This window comes from Citrus sinensis, chromosome 2 (genome assembly GCF_022201045.2).
Source record: "Citrus sinensis cultivar Valencia sweet orange chromosome 2, DVS_A1.0, whole genome shotgun sequence".
Classification (NCBI taxonomy): Eukaryota; Viridiplantae; Streptophyta; class Magnoliopsida; order Sapindales; family Rutaceae; genus Citrus; species Citrus sinensis.
Window position 1 is genome coordinate 24,692,753 of NC_068557.1, and position 21,319 is coordinate 24,714,071.

Genomic DNA, 21,319 nt, shown 5'->3' on the forward strand with positions numbered 1-21,319 from the left:
TAAATTAATAACTGACTAATTTGAAACTAAATACATAAGATACGTTTATGATTTTCTTTGTTGCATTGTCATAATGTTTTACGCATTTCATCGATTACTGTTGCTTTCTTTATACTTTCAAATAAAAAGCCATTGTTATATTTTATGTGTTATTTAAGAGAAATAGAGCTAGATCGGCTTAATATATTGCATCCAAAAAGTCTTCTCTAATAAGTTATCATGTGCTAGATTGAGGTGCTTCCTGCAATCTCCTATCAGGTCACCAATGGTTGAATTTTGCTACCTTCAGCATGTTTAACTATAGAGTATTGAAGTAAAGCTTCGATATTCATCTAAAAACCAATTGGTGGTTGATGCTTAGAGAATGACATTAAAATCATTTAATCACATCCCTCTATAGTCTTAAGCTTTCAACTCATCATATGGCTATGCTTATGCGCGAGAACTTGTGTACATACAATCATGAAAGAGCATTTCGAGATGGAAGCAAATACTTACAATGAAATCACAGACTCAGTAACCGGGGAAGCTCTCAAGGCAAGGTAGAAGGTAGCCCAACTTCTTTCGCACTGCTTTCACAGCCCAAGAGAGAGCTCAGCGAGGCGTATCATCTAAAGTAGGACTTTCATGCTAATTTGAATATTCCGTGGACAAGGCCTCTGTCTAAGCAGGAAAATCTATAGCCCTTTGTTTGCTTCTTGGCTTGCTCTGCTCTTCGAGCTCTTCCTTCGAGCCGTGTTCTCCCCTCAGCGATACCCTAGGACTTAATTTATACTGCACCCATGTTTGGATAGAGCTACTACTTGATACAATGCTGCCAACTCTACTAATTGACTTGCCTGCACATAAGTCTCTACCACTTTGACTTGACCACACCTAGCCCCCGCCATCCGCGATGCTAGCATAGTATTGACTGGTTAATATGGTGCTAGCCCACTGATCATTGAATTTCTCTATTTTCAACACACTTAAATACGGAGTTTCGAAGTAAAGGTTACCATATTCCTTAGCAAAATAATTGAAGCTTAGAGAATGGACATTAATTCATTTGACTTTACCCCTCCATAGTCCTAAGGATGGTTGTTGGCCACTCATAAGGCTAATACTATCTAATTGTGATCCAACCAAATGATTATCAAGTAATTGATTCGCTTAATCGAAATCAAATTAGAATTGGATCATACAACTTAATGAAATCACTACATTCTCTAATTATATTACCTTTGCACTTTATAGAATTTCTATTATGACCGTGATATTATATTTATAAAATAATAAATTATCAAATTTTGATATACAATAAAGCTCTTTATGGTCATAATGTTGGCATTATACTAATTTTATTATTATGAAGAAGTTATAACTTTATAGAGGTGTGTAAAGTTAAAGTATATACTATATGAATAATTAATTAATGGAGCATATCATATCAATTTTTTTTTAAAAAATGACAAAGAGATAGACATGGTTTCAAAAAGCTAGTATATATATCTTAGTATATGTATCTTAAAAATCTAAATATTTGCATCCTCTTTAATATTTTTTTCTCAATATAAACTATAAATATTGTATAATGATTGGTAAAAACGCTAAAGAATAGATCATAGTCATAAGCAATTTTAAAAAATATGTTAATGATATAGAGAGATTTTAAAACTCTAGTATAACATATATAGCATATATTTTGCAATTTACAAATAATTATTACTAAGTAGAGACAAGTTCCTTAAGATGGGATATAGAAAAATTATAACTTATTACAATGTGGAGTTCATTTTTATTTATAATTGACTCAAATTTTTATGACTAAATAGATGTTATTCCTAAATAAAGTATCACAGTAGAGAGATTTTATTGCATGAACAGTCACTAAATTAATAGAATTTTCATGATCTCAAGGCTATTAATTTAGTGAGGTTCTACTATAGAATTAATTCAATTTAAAATTATGAAAATACGTCAATCATTTGATAGATAACGTATCACATATCACATCATTTGAAATAATTTTTTTTATATCTTTTCTTTTATCATTATGTAAAATATCAAACTTGATTTTTTTTTTGTATTTTTTTGAGTTTTTTTTAATGTTATAGTACAAAGACATATGCATGACTCATAACTCACTAGTAAAGACTAATATAGAAATCTATTAAAAGTTCGATCCCATGAATTTATAATTTAACATACATCCCATACCATATGAGAAGACTGAAATAGTTGAAAATTAATAAATTAAGGAGTTAAAATTCACCACTTAACTTAAGACAATTAACTTTTGAAATTGATATCAAATATAATTTCAATGTCATTCGCTATCTTTTGTAACCGTCCATAAGTTTTTTTTAAATATATATTACAACAAAGAAAATATTCTCACAATCATTAAAGGAGAGGAAGAGGAGGTTCCGACCAACCCAATCAAAATTATTGACAACCGTCTATAAAGTTAGGTGCTAAAAATGTAATTTCTCCAACTTTTTCAACATAATGCACAACTACCTACCCCATCAATATACGTCGCACCCAAATTGCATTAACTATTCTCTCAATTTCAAGAGTTCTAGCCTTCTAGGGTACTAGAAGGGTATCAATAATAGTAGAAGTGGTAATAGTCCTCGTGTATATATATTAATCCTTTGTCAAATTGCACTCAGAGAGTAAATATAAAGTGAAATTGTGATTTCTGAACATTCTTCTTTAAGATATAATGCAAGAGTATCGAATATCGATCGAGTTTGTCACATGATCATATATGCTATTCTGGAATCACATAAATTAATTAAAGATTATAACAATGATAAATATCAAGAAGTTAATTTATGTTTTTAAAAATTAACCTCCACGAAATAAGGAAGTTTATTAGAACGAAAAGTGAATAACGCCCTGGTCAAAAGGAGAGACAAAGAGTCCTACTCATTACCAACAAACTTAATGTTTATTACAACAGGAATGTGAATACTCTGAATGCCAAATTAAAAACAAATCTACAACTATGGATTGCGTGGACATCATTGGAAAGGTCGTTTGTAGTTGGAGGAGGCCAGTCCCCCAAGTAAAGTAGGTGGCACAACGGACACCCTAGATTGGATAACAAGTCAGGAACTCATTATTTTTATCTATATGTGGGGTTGAATTTGAAACTCATGGAATCCAGCAAATGACAATAATTTAATCAAACGATTCTAAAGAGACAAAGGAGGTCTAAGAGAGGGGTTTGAAAGGAGATGAACAACAGGCATAGAATCACTATCAAGTATCCAATCACCGATTAATTAAAATAAACAAGACAAGTGAACTTGGTTTCTAGGAGTTGTACAATATATAAACATCTTTTTGTTCAGTTTCGTCGATGACTGAATAATGGAAGAAGAAAAGAGAACGTGCGTATGGTCATCAAAAAAACAAGCAGACAGTATATGTTTTCTCTATTCAGGATTACATCAACATCCACAGATCTCTTCACAAAATAAAAGAATATATATATTAATGCCCTAAAAAATAAATAAATGAAAAGTAATTAAAACAACAAAATTTTTGAACTTTGAATTCTGAGTTTCTCCTGTGTGACATATAAAGAAACTAAACTTAAGCTACTCGTGATGAGATGGAACAAATGAAATACAACATGTTAATCAAGGGCAACCAATATAATCATCAACTTTGCTGGCAGTGGAAGAGAACTTATCGGCCGTTTGATAGTAAGGACTAAGGGCGTTGTGGCACTGAGAGGGCCCTGAAGGCGGCACTGGTTCTTTTGGTAGCCTGTTTTCAAAACCATTGAACAGCTGCCTCATTGGCCGGCCGCTGCATCCACCAATATTCGAAGCCGTACCCACAATAATTAACAAGAAAATAACGACAATAGAAACCCTAATAAAACACATCATCAAAGATGACACAGTTTAATTATTTCTTCTTTCTTCTGTTATTCGTTAATAACCGATCAATTTGTTACTACATTGAGAAAGCGTGAAATATATATATAGCTGCAGAATCAATGATACATAAAGAGGTAGCGTTTTCCTTTGGGTGCCGAATGTTTTGGACTAATGAATTAAAGCTAGTTTGAATTGATGGTTTTTCCTTTTAGTGTGATAAATTAATTTTAGTGCCCAGAATTCCGGGTGGATTTACTTGACAGTGGGCTATCATTTATCTTTTTGAATTTCTGTATGTGTTCTGAATGTCTTGCGTGGAAAATTGCAGTAGCAGCCCATCTAGAAAAACACAATGGTAACATCGGGCTGCTATCTTTCGTATCAACGGCGGACCCTACTTTTTTATAACCGGGCTAATTTATTAATTTATAAATTTATGAGAAATATTTTTGTGAATATCGCCCACATGAAAAGAAGCAAGTAACACCATATCAAAACTCTTAGTATGTGTGTGTATATATATATATATTAACTCATAATTTAAATTATTAAAATTGTATATTAAAATGTTATTAAATGAAAAGAAAGACAGATGTGACTGTTAAGAAAATAAACCATGAAATTATAAAAATGTTGTTAATTATTATCATATTATTGTTAGGTTATTGCTAGGGATATCAATATTTGAGTTCCAATTTGAGTCTCAACTATTATCGATTTATCAATTGAATGGTAGACTAGAATAATAAGTAATTTTATATTTATCATCTAATAGATGAATGATACACAGTAGTTATTACTTTAATTAAAGTAAGAGATTCTCTTATTATAAAATTACTCCTAGTGGTAATGTGTGTGCGGTTGTGTATGTGTATTACCAAACAGGCCAAACCATAACATACGTCATATGTTATAGTAAATTAAAGTAGTACTATATTTTAGCCTCCAAATGATTTTAATTTATTCTATAAATATATAATTGAATCATTTTATAAAATAAGTCTTCTAACTCTAATTGAAAAAAAAAATTATCGAATTGGGACATATTTAAAAATAAAATAAAAATTATAAAAAAAATTAAGGGGTATAAGTGAAACTTTCTCCACAAACTAATATTCTTTAATTGAGATAGAGCGTGACATTTTTCTTTTAGAATTAATAAACGTTTTTTCATAGTTACAACAAAGAGAGATGCAATGATTCTCGCACGTCCCTAAAAAAAACGTGTCATAGTTCAAAAAATAAGAACGGAATGTTTTGCAACAAATTATAAAGTACAAAAAAATGCATGAATTCAACATTTAACCATTAATCAATCCCAAAAATGTGACAGGTAATTTCACTAATTATCGTTTCTTTAATTTATCTAAGTTAGTGGCGTAACTTGCTCTCCATGAGCCATGTAAAATTAACATGAGCTGTCCATTTTCCCATCCTCTCAAAGCAGGTTTAAATTTATTTACTTTCTGTATAAATTCATGTTCTCCATGTTTGTACCTCTTAAGTTCATCAAGTGCTATCTCATATGTGTTAGAAACTAGAAAGCAAAAGTAATTGAGTGCTAAACTTGTATCATGACAAATGTACACATGCAACACGAAATTATTTTTAAAAGCTCAGCACAAGCTGCCCCACCCTCATATCTATGATCCATATTCTCTTGTTGAGTCTCCATCAAAATGTTTTAGGTGCACGTTAATTTATGGCTGTGCATGATTGTACCCCACTTAAAGTCAAGCTTTCCCTTGCGTAACGATTAGTCTTCCAATTTTTTCCACAAGCATGCTCATAAAGTTTTGTTAAGTTTTATTATTTGATCATCATATAGTTAGAAGACTGTGATTGAATATTTGAATTACCGTGTTATTGACTAACATTATCTTTTAACTGTAAAAAGTAAATGCCCTCATAATTCACACTGTTTGAGTCAATTATCCAATTAATTAATGTGAATACTCCAATCTCCTGAGCTTCTTTTCGATCAGAATCGAACTACGTGTGTAAGTTCCGATAAGTACAATTGTGGGCCTCCCAATTTTGTACCAAGGCTACACCGAATATTCTTAATGCAGCCTCTATCGCGCAATTACTCTTCTTGTCCCTTGAACTTTTGTAGCATTTATATTTTTTGAACTTTGGTGTTGGTTGTGTTTTTTTTTTTTGAATTTTATGAGATTATTACTTGGATTATAACTCATATTTCATAAGATTAATACATTAATATTTATAATTAGATAATTATTAGAACTAATTTATAAATCTTATATTCGAGGGACTATCTTTACTCAAGTTGAGGAAGGAAATTGAATCTCTACAATGCGTTGTGGGGGACTCAAACCCATGACCTCATAATAGTGATAAATGGGTTCTGACCACTAGGCTTTAGCCTAGTGGCTGTCTGGTCATGTATTCGGATTTTAAGAAAAGATTTTCACTTAATTTAATTTGATAACTTGAGCTGTCATATGGTATAAATATTCCACGTGGAATGAGTTAAGTTTATGGGTTTTTAGACGGAAAAATATTATCTAAAATTAATTTTCACCATTACCCAAAATTCTTCCAAATAACTTTTTTTTTTCATTTATCTTCTTCTGAAAAAGGAAAACATAACAAAATAAAGACTTAGTTTTAGATCACTCCCACTTAAATTGACTATATTCAAGTAATCATCTCACTTTTTAAAATCTCAATTTATTATGTTTTTGTTAAGAAGACAAAAAAAAAATTATCTCTACAACACATTTATTTTGTTATATGTACATTTAACCACCACAAAACTTCGACATACTTTTTACACCATCTTTATTTATAAACTTGTATCAATCAGCCACTTTGAACTAAAAATAACCATTTCATCCCTAAACGAATTAAAAGCCTATTTTATTCTATAAAATTTTAGAAAAATTATAATTACAAGAATATCCCTAAATTTAATAAAACAAACAAATCTCAAAATCTAAGATGATAATTTTTTAATGAAATTATAATTATAAAAAAAATAACACCTTTTAATTATAATTTCATTTAATTTTTATAATTAAATTAAATATAAGGAAGTTTGTAAAAATTAACATGAAGAGAAAAACCCTATAAGGCCTAGGAAAGCCTGAACTTTTTAATTTATAAATAAAAAATAAAATAAATTTAAATAAAAAAGAAAAAGAAAAACTGAAAATAGTATATTAGTATTTATATTTATTATGTTGTGTTACTAATATTTTGTGTATAAAACTATTATTATATTATGTATTGGAGAATTATCTTTAATGTAAAAAAAAAATTATTAAAAATTTATTTCATATTAACAAAAAAAAGTTCAGACCCGGCCCAAGTTCGGCCCGTTCAAACTTTAAAAGGACCTAAGCTAGTAATCAATAGTATAGGCTTGAGCTGGGCTCGAAAACCCGCCCACCAATCCTATTCTTTAACAATGAATTACGATGCTTCAGTAATGTTACCAGCCCCGTTTGTTTTGTTTTGTTTTGTTTGCTAATGCTGGATTTCTAAGAAACCACCCCCGCTCAGTCCTCTACAAAAAAAATTCTCAACTTCCCGATTAAATTCTCTGGTGAGGCAAATTATTCACCTCTACTCTTCTTTGCTATTGTTTGTATCTAAAATGATGACCCTTTTGTGCTTTAACCATTTCGTTTTATCTTATGCATTTGAGCATAATTTTTTCGGCAGCAGAATTTCTCCTATACATAATTAGTTCTACTCGTTTAAAGAATAAATCTTTGGGGCTTCTTTTGCTTTCTCGCGAATAAGATGTTCTCGGGGGGGCAAAGTCAGATTGCTAGATTAATTTACTTGTGGATTCTGTTGTCAGTGTACTGAGTTCTGCTTTTAGTAGCTATGTGTTATTAAACTTTTATGCTGCTGATAGAATGTATAATTATGAGCGTTTAACTGCGGTCTGGTTTCAAAGACTGGACACCTAGAAGTATACTACTGGATAGAATGTATAATTATGTACTATCCATATGTAATATGTTTTGGAATAATTAAAATGATGTAGAATTTAGCTGTTTATGATGTAATGTACACTGAGGCTAGCTACTACTTGTTGATGCCAAGTTTAAAACTCTATTCCTCTATGTTTCATTTTGGACAGTCGCTACTATTTGGTTGTTGATCTAATTTCATGGAATGTAAACATTTGCTGTATATTTGTCCAATATATATGTATTAAATTCTATCTGTCAAGGCATGAATGATTTTACTTTTATTGCTTTGGTTAAAGGTAACATTTTTTTTCCCTTTATTTCCTGGTTTATTGATTTGGCAGAGCAGTCATTCCTGTGGACAGGTTATAATTGAAGCTCTGTTGTCTGCACACTTGATAGGAGCTTCAGAGAGAGCATTAATGCCAGGCATTCTTTCTATTTCTACATTGGTTTGGCCTCACCTTTGTACTAATTCAAGGTTTGTTTGAGATTTTTGCTTCCAAAAACCACTTTTGACTAGTTTGTTGATTGATCCTAATTTGAATTGTTTCGATGTTTGCAGGCAGGTTGTTAAAATGTCGGCTACTGGAATCAGAAAACCTGGATTTGAGTCCCCGGCAATAAAGCTTCCTTCACATCCTACCTATGATTTAAAGGGTGTTGTCAAACTAGCCCTTGCAGAAGATGCTGGGGATCGAGGTTCAATTCAATCATTTTCATGTTTCTAAGTTCAAACTTATATTTATTTTATGATCTATATGCTTTCCATGTAAATATAAAGGTATAAAGTCTTCTATAGTGAGGCATTGTTATTCTGTCATATTAGCAAGATGTGTGGTACTAGTGCAGGGGATGTAACTTGTATGGCTACCATTCCACTTGACATGGAAGTGGAAGCCCATTTCCTGGCAAAGGAAGATGGTATCATTGCTGGGATTGCACTGGCAGAGATGATATTTCACGAGGTTGATCCTTCTCTGAAGGTATTAATACGCATGATTTTTGTGGCCAGTTTATTTGTGTGATACCCATTTTCTATCATTCTTAATGTACTACATTTTCTTATCAGGTGGAATGGTCTCTAAAGGATGGAGATCATGTTCATAAGGGATTGCAGTTTGGCAAAGTTTCAGGTAAACCAAGAAAAATAAATTCATTTTGGTAGGTTTCATTGATAAGTTATGATTGACTATCTCTCTTCCCTCTATGCAGGGCGGGCACACAGCATTGTTATTGCTGAAAGAGTAGTGCTAAACTTTATGCAGCGGATGAGTGGAATAGCAACTCTAACTAGGGTCTTCGTTTTCCCTTGAACTTTTCAATAAAATCAAGAAAATGTTGCAGATGACAATATTTGGCTGTTAGAATGAATACTCATTTCTTTTTATCTGGATTGTTGCTGTTCAGATATGGAAGAGGACAAAGTTGTTTAAGTCTATGTTTTGAAGTGGTGTGCATGAATTTTTTTTTTTTTTTTGTTTTGGGGGGGGGGGTTGGTTTGCTATTAAAAACCCCGAAAACCCAAAAGTAGGGTAGTCGAATTCTAGCATTTTTGCTATCACTCCTTTATATCTCAGTCTCATTTGTGTTATGAATTGGCATTAAGACAATTTTAGCCCTATGCACCTCAATTTAAGATTTAACACACTATGGATGACATAGGATGAGGAACTAACACTAAAAAAGATTCTCAGACTGAATTTCATTATTAGACATGCAAATTAGATTTTGGTGATGTAGTATACTGAATGAAGGCATGGACCTGGTAGATGTTGATTGTTATGTTATCCTTGTTGGATAGATGAGATATAATAAACAATGTGCTGCTTCCTGCAGGCAATGGCAGATCTTGCACATCCAGCAACCATTTTAGAGACGAGAAAGACTGCTCCAACTTTGCGTTTGGTGGATAAATGGGCGGTGTAGATCATAAACCGTTGCTTTCTTACCAATGTTTTGAGTTTATTAATTTAGTTTGGATATAAGTTTTTTGGTTTACCTGGCAGATTTTTCTCATTATAGGTACTAATTGGTGGGGGGAAGAATCACAGAATGGGTTTATTTGATATGGTTATGATAAAAGATAATCATATATCAGCAGCTGGAGGTATCATAAATGCCATTAGATCTGTTGATGAGTATCTAGGGCAAAAGAATCTTCAAATGGAGGTTGAGGTAATTTTGAAATATTTTATAGTCTTCTGTAGATTATAAAGCCTCTATAGAGTAGAATTATAAGCAAAAGTTTAAATTAAATTAATCTGAAAAACTTGATATGGTTCATGGTCTACCTTTTTCCTTTTTCTTTTTTTCTTTTTTTTTCCCAGTTTTCCCTCAGAATTCCATTATCTACCTTTCTTTTTGAATTTTGGTTTTGAAATAGGCACTTATGAGATATTCATATTGTTATCGGAGTTGTGTTTCTTTTTTCTGTTAATTATTCAGGTTGAGACCAGGACACTTGAGGAAGTAAACGAAGTATTACAGTATGCATCTCAAATGAAGACTTCCTTGACCAGGATAATGCTGGATAATATGGTTGTCCCACTACCAAATGGGGATGTTGATGTATCAATGCTTAAAGAAGCTGTTCAATTGATTAATGGGAGATTTGAGACTGAGGTACTTCTTAGTTTAGTTAAAGCTTTTATTTTCTTATTAACTTTTTGGTGTATTTAGGTTTTTGCCTATCAATATATGTCAGCGTATGTGCACTCTGCTGTGCTGTTTCTTGTTACATTATACCTCCGTTAGCTAAATCTATCTGCTTATGGTTGATTGATCGTGCCATCTTTTAGGGAGAGGTGATTAGTTTGCTCGGTTTGCTGATCTTTTAAATAGTGGAACACTTTAAGTGGTAGATTAGTAGCATCTTGATCAAAACTTGAATTTCATTTAGTATTGGCTCATACATGTTCTGCAAGGTTCTTTATTATTAGCATAAAGCATGTATAAAGATGTATTGTGAGAAAGGTTGTTGTTCATCTGATAGCTGCTTCACTTTTCTGAAAATTCTTGTACAAGCCTTTTTCAATTTAAGCTTGTTACATTTGCAGCTCTATTCTTCTTTTCTGAAGTGTCTCTTCAGATTTTATGTGCTTACCAGATATCATGAATGTCAAATTGGTAGACAACTGCTACTTGCAATGAGTCTAGCTTGCAATATTTTGACGACGAATAATGATTAATCTGTTCCATGGTAGCAGGCATCAGGAAATGTTACTATTGAAACTGTCCACAAAATTGGACAAACTGGGGTGACCTACATTTCCAGGTAAATTAGTTCAACTCTTCTTTTGGTGTTTTGATGTGAATGCTGTTCAACATATCTGGTTTACACTTTTCTAGTGATATTTTATACCAGTTCATTGTATTTAATCTTGCATTATGAGAAATGGTATTTGCTATCTGTACGAGAATAGCTGTATCTTTACTTTCCATGTTTACATGAAACAATTGTGATGAGAATATGGCAAAAATATTTTATGCGTTTACATTACGCTCGATATTTGAAAAACTATGTTTCTAATTGATAGGACTATGTACCCGATTCAGCATTTTCTTTCTTGGAGTGAAAGGAAAGAGCTCTAGGAAGACCTTTCATCTACTAAAACAGTTTCTCTCTTCTCTCTCTGTTGTAATATAATAAATATATAAATAACACGCACCGTATAAATTTAGTCAATGAGTTCTTGATAAGAATTTTTCTAATAATTGATTGAAAATTAGTTGAAATCACCATTTCCCTCCTGATGCTGTTTATAGAATTGTGGGGAGCATATTTATGATGGGAGTGTCATGTATATACACCTTTGAAACGGTAACTTTAGTTTAGGATAACTGTTATAGGGATGTGTGCCCCATGTGATTGGAATATAAAACTCAAAAATGGAATCAAACTGGTCAGCTGCTTCACTCTGTCCCTAATTGGATTACGGAGGTTGAATTCAAGGCTCTTCAATGATCTATAAATCACGTGTCAAGGAATTTAGAATATATTCCCAACACTATTATCAAATGGTACAAATGAGAAAAAATTGAATCCAAAGCTGAAAGACCGAGACAAAGACACAAAGCACACACAAATAAATGAATAATTGGCATTTAGTGACTGTGATTGCTTCTACTTGTTATTCACAAGTCTTGCATCTTCCGTAGTTAAAAATTTATAACTTGTATGCTGGCCTTAATTATTGACCAAATAGTTACTGTAATTTTTTTAATGCTTTACATTTTATGTCGCATTGATGTTTGCAGTGGTGCACTGACTCATTCTGTTAAAGCGCTTGATATCTCCCTCAAAATCGATATGGAGTTGGCTCTTCAAGTTGGAAGGCGCACAAAACGGGCATGATTGTTCTGTATTACAATTTTGTGTTGCATAAATCAGTTAGTTCACTCAAGTGAAGTGAATCCTCAATTTGTCTGAAATAAAGGGAGAGAAAGCAAAAATCACTATGGGATTCTTTATTAATCGATTTCTATTTCCTTTTTTTTTCATTCTGCCTGATGGATTGGAAATGTTGTACCCATCGGGGACCTTTTTGCATTGCATGTGGACACAATTGTGATGAATTATGTGACTCAATAATCACAATTATTGTATACAGAACAGCCTAGATGCTGAAAGCAAATTTCTGCCGAAATCCAGTGTGAAAGATGATGTACAACTTGCTTGTCTTGTTGGTTGAATGTGTTTCCTTTGATCTGAGACATGCCACTTGGATTGACTTTTAAACTCAAGTTAGCTTTTAGGAAATGTATTTTGGCACCTACTTTTTCGCAGAAACTCAAATAACTTGTGATTTGTTGTTAGATTTAGCTTTCACTGTGGTTAGATTTAGTTTAAAAGTTTGACCTGAAGACAAATCTAATGTTGAAAAGGTTGTACAATACGAACACTTTCTTCGTAGGATTTGCTTGTTTCCAAAGCTAGGCCTCATGTTGGTGATGACTACACGAGCGCTTTCTTTGAGGCCTTTTTGAAACCCAAACGCAACTTCAAGAATGCTTCTTCTTCCCAATTCCCAAGTGCGCGTGTAAAATTAACATTGAGATTGCGTACGAAGCTCACCAAAGCTAAAAGATTTACTAGTCAAACACTTTGGGGGTGAAATTCATTTTCTAAGGAAGACATATCTAACTTTTGTTCTTTTTAGCTTTGTTTTCCACCAATTTGAAATGGGTTTTTCTTTCCTTTCCAATTAGTGCAGCTGAAAATGTCAATTCTCATAACTTTCTATACGTTTCAACAATTCATAATTTGATTTTGTCAAGTGGGGTAATGCTTCAGATTAGGCATGTTTCTTCAGTGAGAGGATTAGTCCATTTAAGATCAATATTGGGCAAAATCTCTGTCATCTCAAAAAGTGATGATACACACGCCCATTAGAACATTCGAGTGAAAAGGATTTCATTAACATGGAGTTGAAATATTATATATATATATATACACACACGCACACTCAAACTCAAAAATCTTCTATTAATCTCATCGAATCCGCATTCTACATAAGGGTTTTATTTTCATGGTCCATGCCTTGTGTACAAATTGTTGCAATGTACTGTACATTATAAATTATACTATTTGTGGGAATATCCTAAAGGATGGTACAAGACGTTTGAAAATTTGAATGCGTTCACATAGATCTATGAGGAAATCAGGTTGTCATCATATAATACTTCTTAAAAAATAAATTAAATTAGAAAACAATTATGAAATTTAATAAGCAAAACTTCCAAAATGATTTCTTTTTTTCTTTTTCTAAAAAAGAAGTAATTTTATAAAGTGAGAAGTTGATATTATGGACAAATACGAGAAATTTAAAAAATTTTGAACTTAAAAGATTAAAAATGATGATGTGGAGATTCGTCATTGTGATTTGTTTAAATGTCATGTTGGCAATAAAATAGAACATTCAAAGGGAAATGTGAGCTTTAATTCAATTTAATTTAATTATAAGATAAGCTTTCGGTTGGGCGCATAGAGAGAGAATCAAAACTAAGCGATAGTAGAAAATAACCACATAGTGGGGCTTGAATAAGACATTGAAACCGTCATATATAATCCATAAAGCAATTAGATTACACGATACAAACTGCACGCACGCACGCACTTAGCTTTAATATATATTTTGTCACACTTCTTTTTATTTTTATATGCCAGATAATCTCTTACCAAATTAATTAAAAATAGTTTTAGCATGCTATCTTTTAACATTTTTATATTTATTTTATCCATTGTAGATTCCGGCGCCCATACTTCTACATGATTCCACGGCTAGTCCAAGAAATATATATATGCGACATATACATTAATTCAAAGATTTCTATGCAGCATGCTCTTTGATATTTTTTTCAAAAGTGTAGATATACATACATACATACACTTTTTTCATTCTTCTTCAATAGACAAGTCAATAAATTATTTTATACCATGGTCCAGATGTTTCTTTAAATCTGCCCATTTTGAAAATAGGTAACGATGATAATAATAGTAATTAGATGATGTTTAATTTCGATATATTACTCCAAAACTAAATACAATTTGAAAGCAAAAGTTTATCTTAGATAATGAAGCTTGCATTCATAAGTATCCAGGAGTTTATAAATAACCGTTAATTATTTATGTTTATGGAAAAGAATAGTACTAGATTCTTCAATTATAATTTAACTAGCTTATTGTAACAAAACGGAGTACAAGAAGCAAAACAATGTACATAGAAGCCGACGGCTTGGCCTGCCTTTAATTCTAAGTTAAGGAAGGCCAAAGGAGGGCAGTAAAGGTGTAATAGTAGTGCAATCTGACTTGGTCTTTTAAAAATGAGGCTACTTTGTCGACTTTATATATGGTAAAGAAATGAGTAAAAGTAGTGCAATATTCTTTACCATTTGTTGCAAAATCTTTTTGCACAGAAAAAAATGATACGGAATTGGGGCTCACAGTTTAGGATCAAGATATTCTCATGATCTGAGTACTAATGAGTTTTTAAGAATTTTTTGTCATGCGTCTTTTAATGGTAGTGTATGGGTAAGATTGAAATTTTTTTTTTATTTTGTTATTTATTGACAACTAATCAATAATTGAGTTATTTGCTCAAAACATGTTCAGATCATGCGAGAATTTTGATTCCACAGTTTAACCTAGGATCGGAGTTCATAGACGACCAACTTTGGGGAATTTACTCATAGTAGACTGCTAGAAAGTGATTCTTATTATGTTAAACTCATGGTTATTTTAGTGGGGTTAAGGTTACAAGGACACATGCGAAATGTGCATTGACAAGAGCTGACCTAACTTCAATATATTGTACAGGGAAGGTGTCCCAATCACTTGGGGCAATCCATCTAAATCAAGGGCACTAAAAGGATCAAAATCAGAAGTTGATGGGCAGAATTTAGTGTGTTTATTTATAAAAGTTGAAATTTCATTTTCAGTCCTAAACTAATTTGTTCACAGCTCGGAAGTGTTTCTGCTAAGCATTTGTTGTGACAACATATGATGCTAGCTCCAGTTTTAAATTTTTAACCAAAATTATGCTTGCTAAATAAATGGTGCCAGAGTACTATGCTACATGTATATGTATATTAATTAGTACCTGTGCTAACCTATCTAATTTTTGAAAGATTTTCAAGAACATATAAATGTCTATAGGTCACGATTATGAACAAAATTATTATAAAATATTGATATCCACGAGGTTACTAATCTCACCCTCCCTTCATTTCGAAAGAAATCTCGAAAAAATATTTAGAATGCGGAAGAATTGAATCATAAATTGTGATAAAAATACAAGCATGATAAAATGAATAGCAAAGATCAAACCCTTTTGAGAAATCTTCCCTTTAAGGTCAAATTGGTAATGTTGTAGTTTTTAAAATAATTCTTTTTAATTGTACAATAAAAATAATTAGTTATGAAAATAATCAGTTAAACGTTTGATAAAATTTATTTTTAAAAGTACTATACCTTTTAAAAGCAGTTGTATGTGTTTAGTAAATCTTACTATTAAATTTTTATAAGAATATAAATGACTGAATTAAACATAATATTGAATAAAATTTATCTACACATTTATAAATATGTATATAAAATATTTTTATCGTGTATATATAACACAATAAATTTTTTATATTATCAATTTCATTTTTTATTTTGTTATCTAAATATAATTGGCAATAGTTAATAATCTCTTTAAAATTAATGATTTTTATTTCCTAATTAATAGGGATAATTTTAAATTTTTATAATATACACATATATGAAGCAATATATGAAATTGTGTTAAGTATAAAACTGATTTTCAAAATTAAATTTTAAAAATAGGGTGATTTAGCTAAAAGTAACTTCTAAAAAAAATTATCAAGTATCAAAATTAACTTTTTAACTTTTAAAACTCACTTTTAAACTTCTTAAAAGAGATTCCAAGACGACCCTTAATCTAATTATTCAACACATAAAGTGATTTAACATCCTGCAAACTGACGAGGACAAACAAAAATGTTAATATGTGCTTGAAAGAAATCTATCATCTTATAAGTAATTATTGTAATAAAAAAAATCGTGAAAAAGAGTATTCTTTAAATGAGGCAAACTTTCTCTTCTTCTTTCCCTGCTTTTTCAAACTTGTCTTAAACGGGTAATTTGAATTTGCCGACCACATCAATCAAATTTCATACTGTCGAATTAGGGTTAATTTGAATTAAGTTAAAAAAAAAACTTTTTTCAATTAAATATTACTTATGTATTCCCGAAAAACAGTAAAAAGATTAATAAACAATAGGGCAAAGCTATGATACCACAATTGTATGGTACCACAGATGGATCCAACCATTGGATCTAGCCCACAGTTGTCATCAGAATTGGATCCAAAGGCTGGATCCAGCTGTGGTACCATATAACTGTGGCACCATAGTTGGACCTTAAACAATAATAGCACAAAAACTTTTGGTGGGTGGTAGTTGATTAAGATGAAACTCTTTGAAAATCCAGTTTAATAATCAAACCTTAACATCACTTAATCCAATACAAGAAGTCTAAACATCGCCATTAGGACCAACAGAATTGTCATTAATCATTATTATTAGCGGACAAGTGAATATCAACCGATGAATGAAATGGGCAGTATCCTTATCAGAATTAAAGTGCACGCCCTCATTGGCTTGGCCTATAGCTTTTTACCCCCACTTTGAAATTAATCACCAGGATTATGATATTTACCGATTAATTAGTGCTAAAAAATTGAAATCTTGATTAGACATCATATCTTAGTGGGATTTCACGTTCCATCCCTCCTCTTTTTCATTGACTGGATAGTTTAGTTTGATTATTGTAGAAATGCACCAATGATTCTGCGAAAAGAATAATGAAATGAAGTCACAGATTCGTTTCGTAATTCGATGATATTATATAAAATGACTTTTAGAAGTATTTCAAAGCAGCTTTTGAAGAGTGAAAGCAATGAAATTACATTAGATACAAATATACTGCACACAAGTATTATTGTCTTAAATATCTATAATTAACTTGTTTTAAAAAATAATATCCAAAAGATAACTCATTAGGGAGAATTATTATTTTTTTAAAATCTAATTAAAAGGTATGTGATGACAACATGGCATCATACATGAGTGTTCTTACACTTCAAACATGCCTAAAGAGAAATGGATTTCATTGGTCCGATCAAGAGTTAATTGTTTTTGGTTGCCTTCAAGTGGGATTTTCTAATTCATGGATTAACCTAATGACATATTGACCACGACTACTAGTTAGGGGGCAATATTTGAGAATTTTTCTAAAACTTTTTAGTGGCGATTGCACCTCAACTACTTAAATGCTCAGTTTAATTATGTAACATAAATGCAAACTTAATTTTATTCCAATCCCGATATGAATGACCAGGGTTTGAAGCTTTATTATATGGGAAATACTAATGACCATAAACAAACTATTTATTTCTAAAGATAATTCATTCACTTTTGTGAAACCTCATCCACAAGTGAAAATAATTGAATACTTTTTAGAGACGTTCAAGATAATTTTGAGGATTTTGAAAATTTTAGCCAAATTTTAAGATTAATAATTCTCCTTTTTTTTTTCTTTTTTTAAAGTTTGATGTATCCAGGATAAGAGAAAAGAGAGGTGGGGCGGCGGGGCGCCTTGCAATGTGGTTGTCTACAATAGGACAATTTCAGTGAACTTTTTTAATTGAAGGGCAAGAGAAATGCAAAGTGGGGTCATTCGTGTTGTGCCCATAATTTGACAAGGCTACGCATTATTATACTGAAGTGGCGTTGTATGGAGACTGTAGATGATTCTCCATGCACCAACCAAAAGAGAAAGTTGATAAAAATTGAAGAAAAATAAAATAAAACAAAATCCCACATGGAAATGAGTCATGGACGACGACGACGATGATGATGAAGAAGAAGAAAGTTTTGTCTAGGGGCGGTTCCCTCTACTCTATACTCTCGTATCGTTTCTGGTTACTATACTCGTAAAACAATGACGTAACCTTACACAAAATTAGTTGGGTGCATCACACGACAAGAATTCAATTTAGTTTGATCACATTGGAGAAGAATTGCAACGAAGCATGCATCGAAAATGCCAAGAAGAAAAAGTATGTATAGAAAGTTTTTTAAAAAAAAAAAACATAAAAAAAAAATGAAATAAAAGCTTGCATGCATCTTTCGGCACATCCTTGGCAGCGCACAAAAAATTTGCAGATGTTGTCTTCTTACCAAACCAAAATGCCAAACTAGTGCCACCAAACAATTTGTTACCTGTAAAATCTGTATGAGACATGCCATCTTACTCCACTTTTCTTTTATTCTTCTTCTTCTTCTTGTGCTGTTTTTCTTTTTTCTTTTTTAATAACAAATATATATATATATATATATAATTCGGCTGGATGGCTTGGAACCTAATTAGATCCGAAAACAAAATTAAAAAGAAGAAAAATCAGATACTTATTAAAATCGAGTTTTGCTACATTAATTCATAGATCAAGATAGTAGTCCTTCATAATCAGTTGTGATTAAAGTTTGCCATCTTAAACTTACGAGATTGACTGCCTTCGGTTTAAAATCTATTTTGATTATAGCTAATTTAAATATGAACTTGATTTAATGTTGACAAAGTTTACTGAATTTTGTACATATTGAACAATTGTTTTGATTATTCTTAGTGAAAATATGGTTAAGAACAATAATTTGTGTAGTTATATAGACAAGTGTTACCAAACACCTTAGTAGCTGGACTTTGGCAGCCCAGCTACCTCACCACACTCTCAAACGGGCTCTAAAAAAACTACTTAAAAACTAACTCGACAAAAGCCTCCAAGCACTCATTAGGTCTAATTAATTTAAGCTTAAGAATTATAAAATTAAGTTATTAGTAATTTTTATATGATTTATACGTGCTTTGGCAGCACTGCTTTTGTCTCAAATTCTAAATCAGTCACATGCTAAGCATACAAGTAAAAAAATATGGAGGTTTATTTAATAGCAAAACTAAGGTAGCTTTTGATTCCTTCTAAGGGACAATATTATTTTTTTATCCACAATTTATTTATTTTCTAAAAATCACTTGGATTAGCACCTGACTGGCTAACCCGTCACTCACGGGGCCCGGAGGCAGGAGATTTCACACCCGTATTTGCTTTTTCGTCAACCCGATTGACCCGTTAACCTTACGCACGGCACCAACCCAGATTCTGGACACCGCCAGTGGAGCGTGTGTTCCACGCCCGTCAGAGGTTGCGTGTTAATTAGTTTTTGCTAATTAAAGTCAAATTATCTCAAATAATATATCCTTTCACAAAAAATAACAAACCAAAATAATCTAATATTTCAGTTGATTGCATATTTTGAGAAATTTTTATTTATTTTTTTCCAGAAAAACATAAAATAATTAAAACAATTAATTACTTGAAACATAAACTCATAACTATTAATTGTACACCTTTTTCTATTCTCTTTTAAATACTGCATAAATAATCTACAAACTAAATTTCTTTTCAAGTTTGACACCACCGTAATTTCACACGATCTCATTAATTAAAAACTATTTGTATTTGCTGGAGTGATGGGCCTTTAATGCAAAAGATGAAGGTTCGAGACTTCGAGTCCACTTGTGGGGCCCTATAAATTTCCTCCCCAATTGTAATAGATGATGATAGATAATTTTTATTAGTATAATAAATATTCATATATTTTTAGTGAGGGTAAAATTTTGAATTCCGTTATAATAGATTTGATCTATGTAATCTCATAAATTTTAATTGAAATTCTTAATAAGAATTCCTAATTTTTTTTATTTCATAATATTCTACTGGTGTTCTTTTTTTTTTTAACAATTATATTCCCTATTATTCACATGAATCATATCTCTTGACTTCTTCTTTCATATACTATCAATTAATAAGCCAATATTATAAAATAAGAAACCCAAATAATCATTAGATTTACAATTAAACTGTATTTTTTTATTTCACAACATTTATTAACGAAGAATTATATAAAAAGCTTTATGAAAGAATATCTTTCAACAATTATTATTTTATTAAGAAATATCATTTATTAGGATAATATTATCGAATAAGAAAAATAAAAAAAGGCTAATTGACACCATCTTATCCTTGAAACAAAATCCATGAGCTGAAAAATAATGTCTTACAATCAAGAAGGGGGGGGGGGGGGGGGGGGGGGGACATCTACACCTCAAGAGTTGGAGAAATGTTCACAACATCTCAAGTTTTCAAAAAGGTACACTAAGACCCCATTTTGGTTATTATACTCTTTACCTCCATTATCCTAAAAAAATTAACTTAATTTTTTTAATAAACATAGATATTTTATAAATAAGGTAATCTATGCAGTAGATTAATAGTATTAAAATATTTTAATAAATTTAAATATGTAAATTATTATATTTATTTTAATATTATATTTTTTTATCATATATATTTTAAATAAATATTTGCATTAAATACATTTTACAATTAAAAAAAATCTCACATACTAATAATGTTAAAATTATTATTTTACGTAATATTCAAAATCATTTAAATTTTAGTACATTCATTTTAATATTATGATTCTATTTATTATAAAATTTACTTTATATAATAAAATATATCTAATAAATTGTAAAATATTAAAATATTTTAAATATTTCAATTATTTTAGAGTATATATATTATTACATTTATTTTAATATTATATTTATATTTATTATAGAATATTAGAGTTAATATTTACTAAGATAATAGAGATAAAAGATATTATGTTCAAAAGGGGTGCTAGTGATCATTTCCCTAAATTTTGGATGTATATTTTTTTTCCAGAAAAAAACAAAAAATAATGTAGCTGACTTAACAGCCACTAATTAAAAGAAAATAAGTAATAATATCAACAAAACTAAAATTATGCTGACACACTGATGCTGATCACACCATTAAACACCATTGCTTACAAAAATTCACA

At 30.9% G+C, this 21,319-nt stretch overlaps 1 protein-coding gene across 5 annotated transcripts; it reads left to right on the plus strand.

The window, feature by feature from the left end:
- The first annotated feature begins 7,301 nt into the window (after positions 1-7,301).
- Positions 7,302-12,501, plus strand: LOC102622350 (quinolinate phosphoribosyltransferase [decarboxylating] 1a). Of its 5 annotated transcripts, none has more exons than XM_006494978.4 (11): positions 7,302-7,452; positions 8,173-8,309; positions 8,394-8,530; positions 8,681-8,814; positions 8,901-8,964; positions 9,044-9,126; positions 9,668-9,751; positions 9,854-10,006; positions 10,277-10,453; positions 11,038-11,105; positions 12,089-12,501. In XM_006494978.4, exons 2-11 carry the CDS (start codon positions 8,251-8,253, stop codon positions 12,183-12,185), a joined length of 1,056 nt encoding a protein of 351 aa, XP_006495041.1. In that variant the 5' UTR covers positions 7,302-7,452; positions 8,173-8,250; the 3' UTR covers positions 12,186-12,501. The 5 variants fall into 5 exon arrangements, with proteins under 5 accessions (XP_006495041.1, XP_006495040.1, XP_006495042.1 ...); XM_006494977.4 differs by having other exon boundaries at positions 7,304-7,452; positions 8,178-8,309; XM_006494979.4 differs by having other exon boundaries at positions 7,331-7,452; positions 8,194-8,309.
- The last annotated feature ends 8,818 nt before the right edge of the window (positions 12,502-21,319 follow it).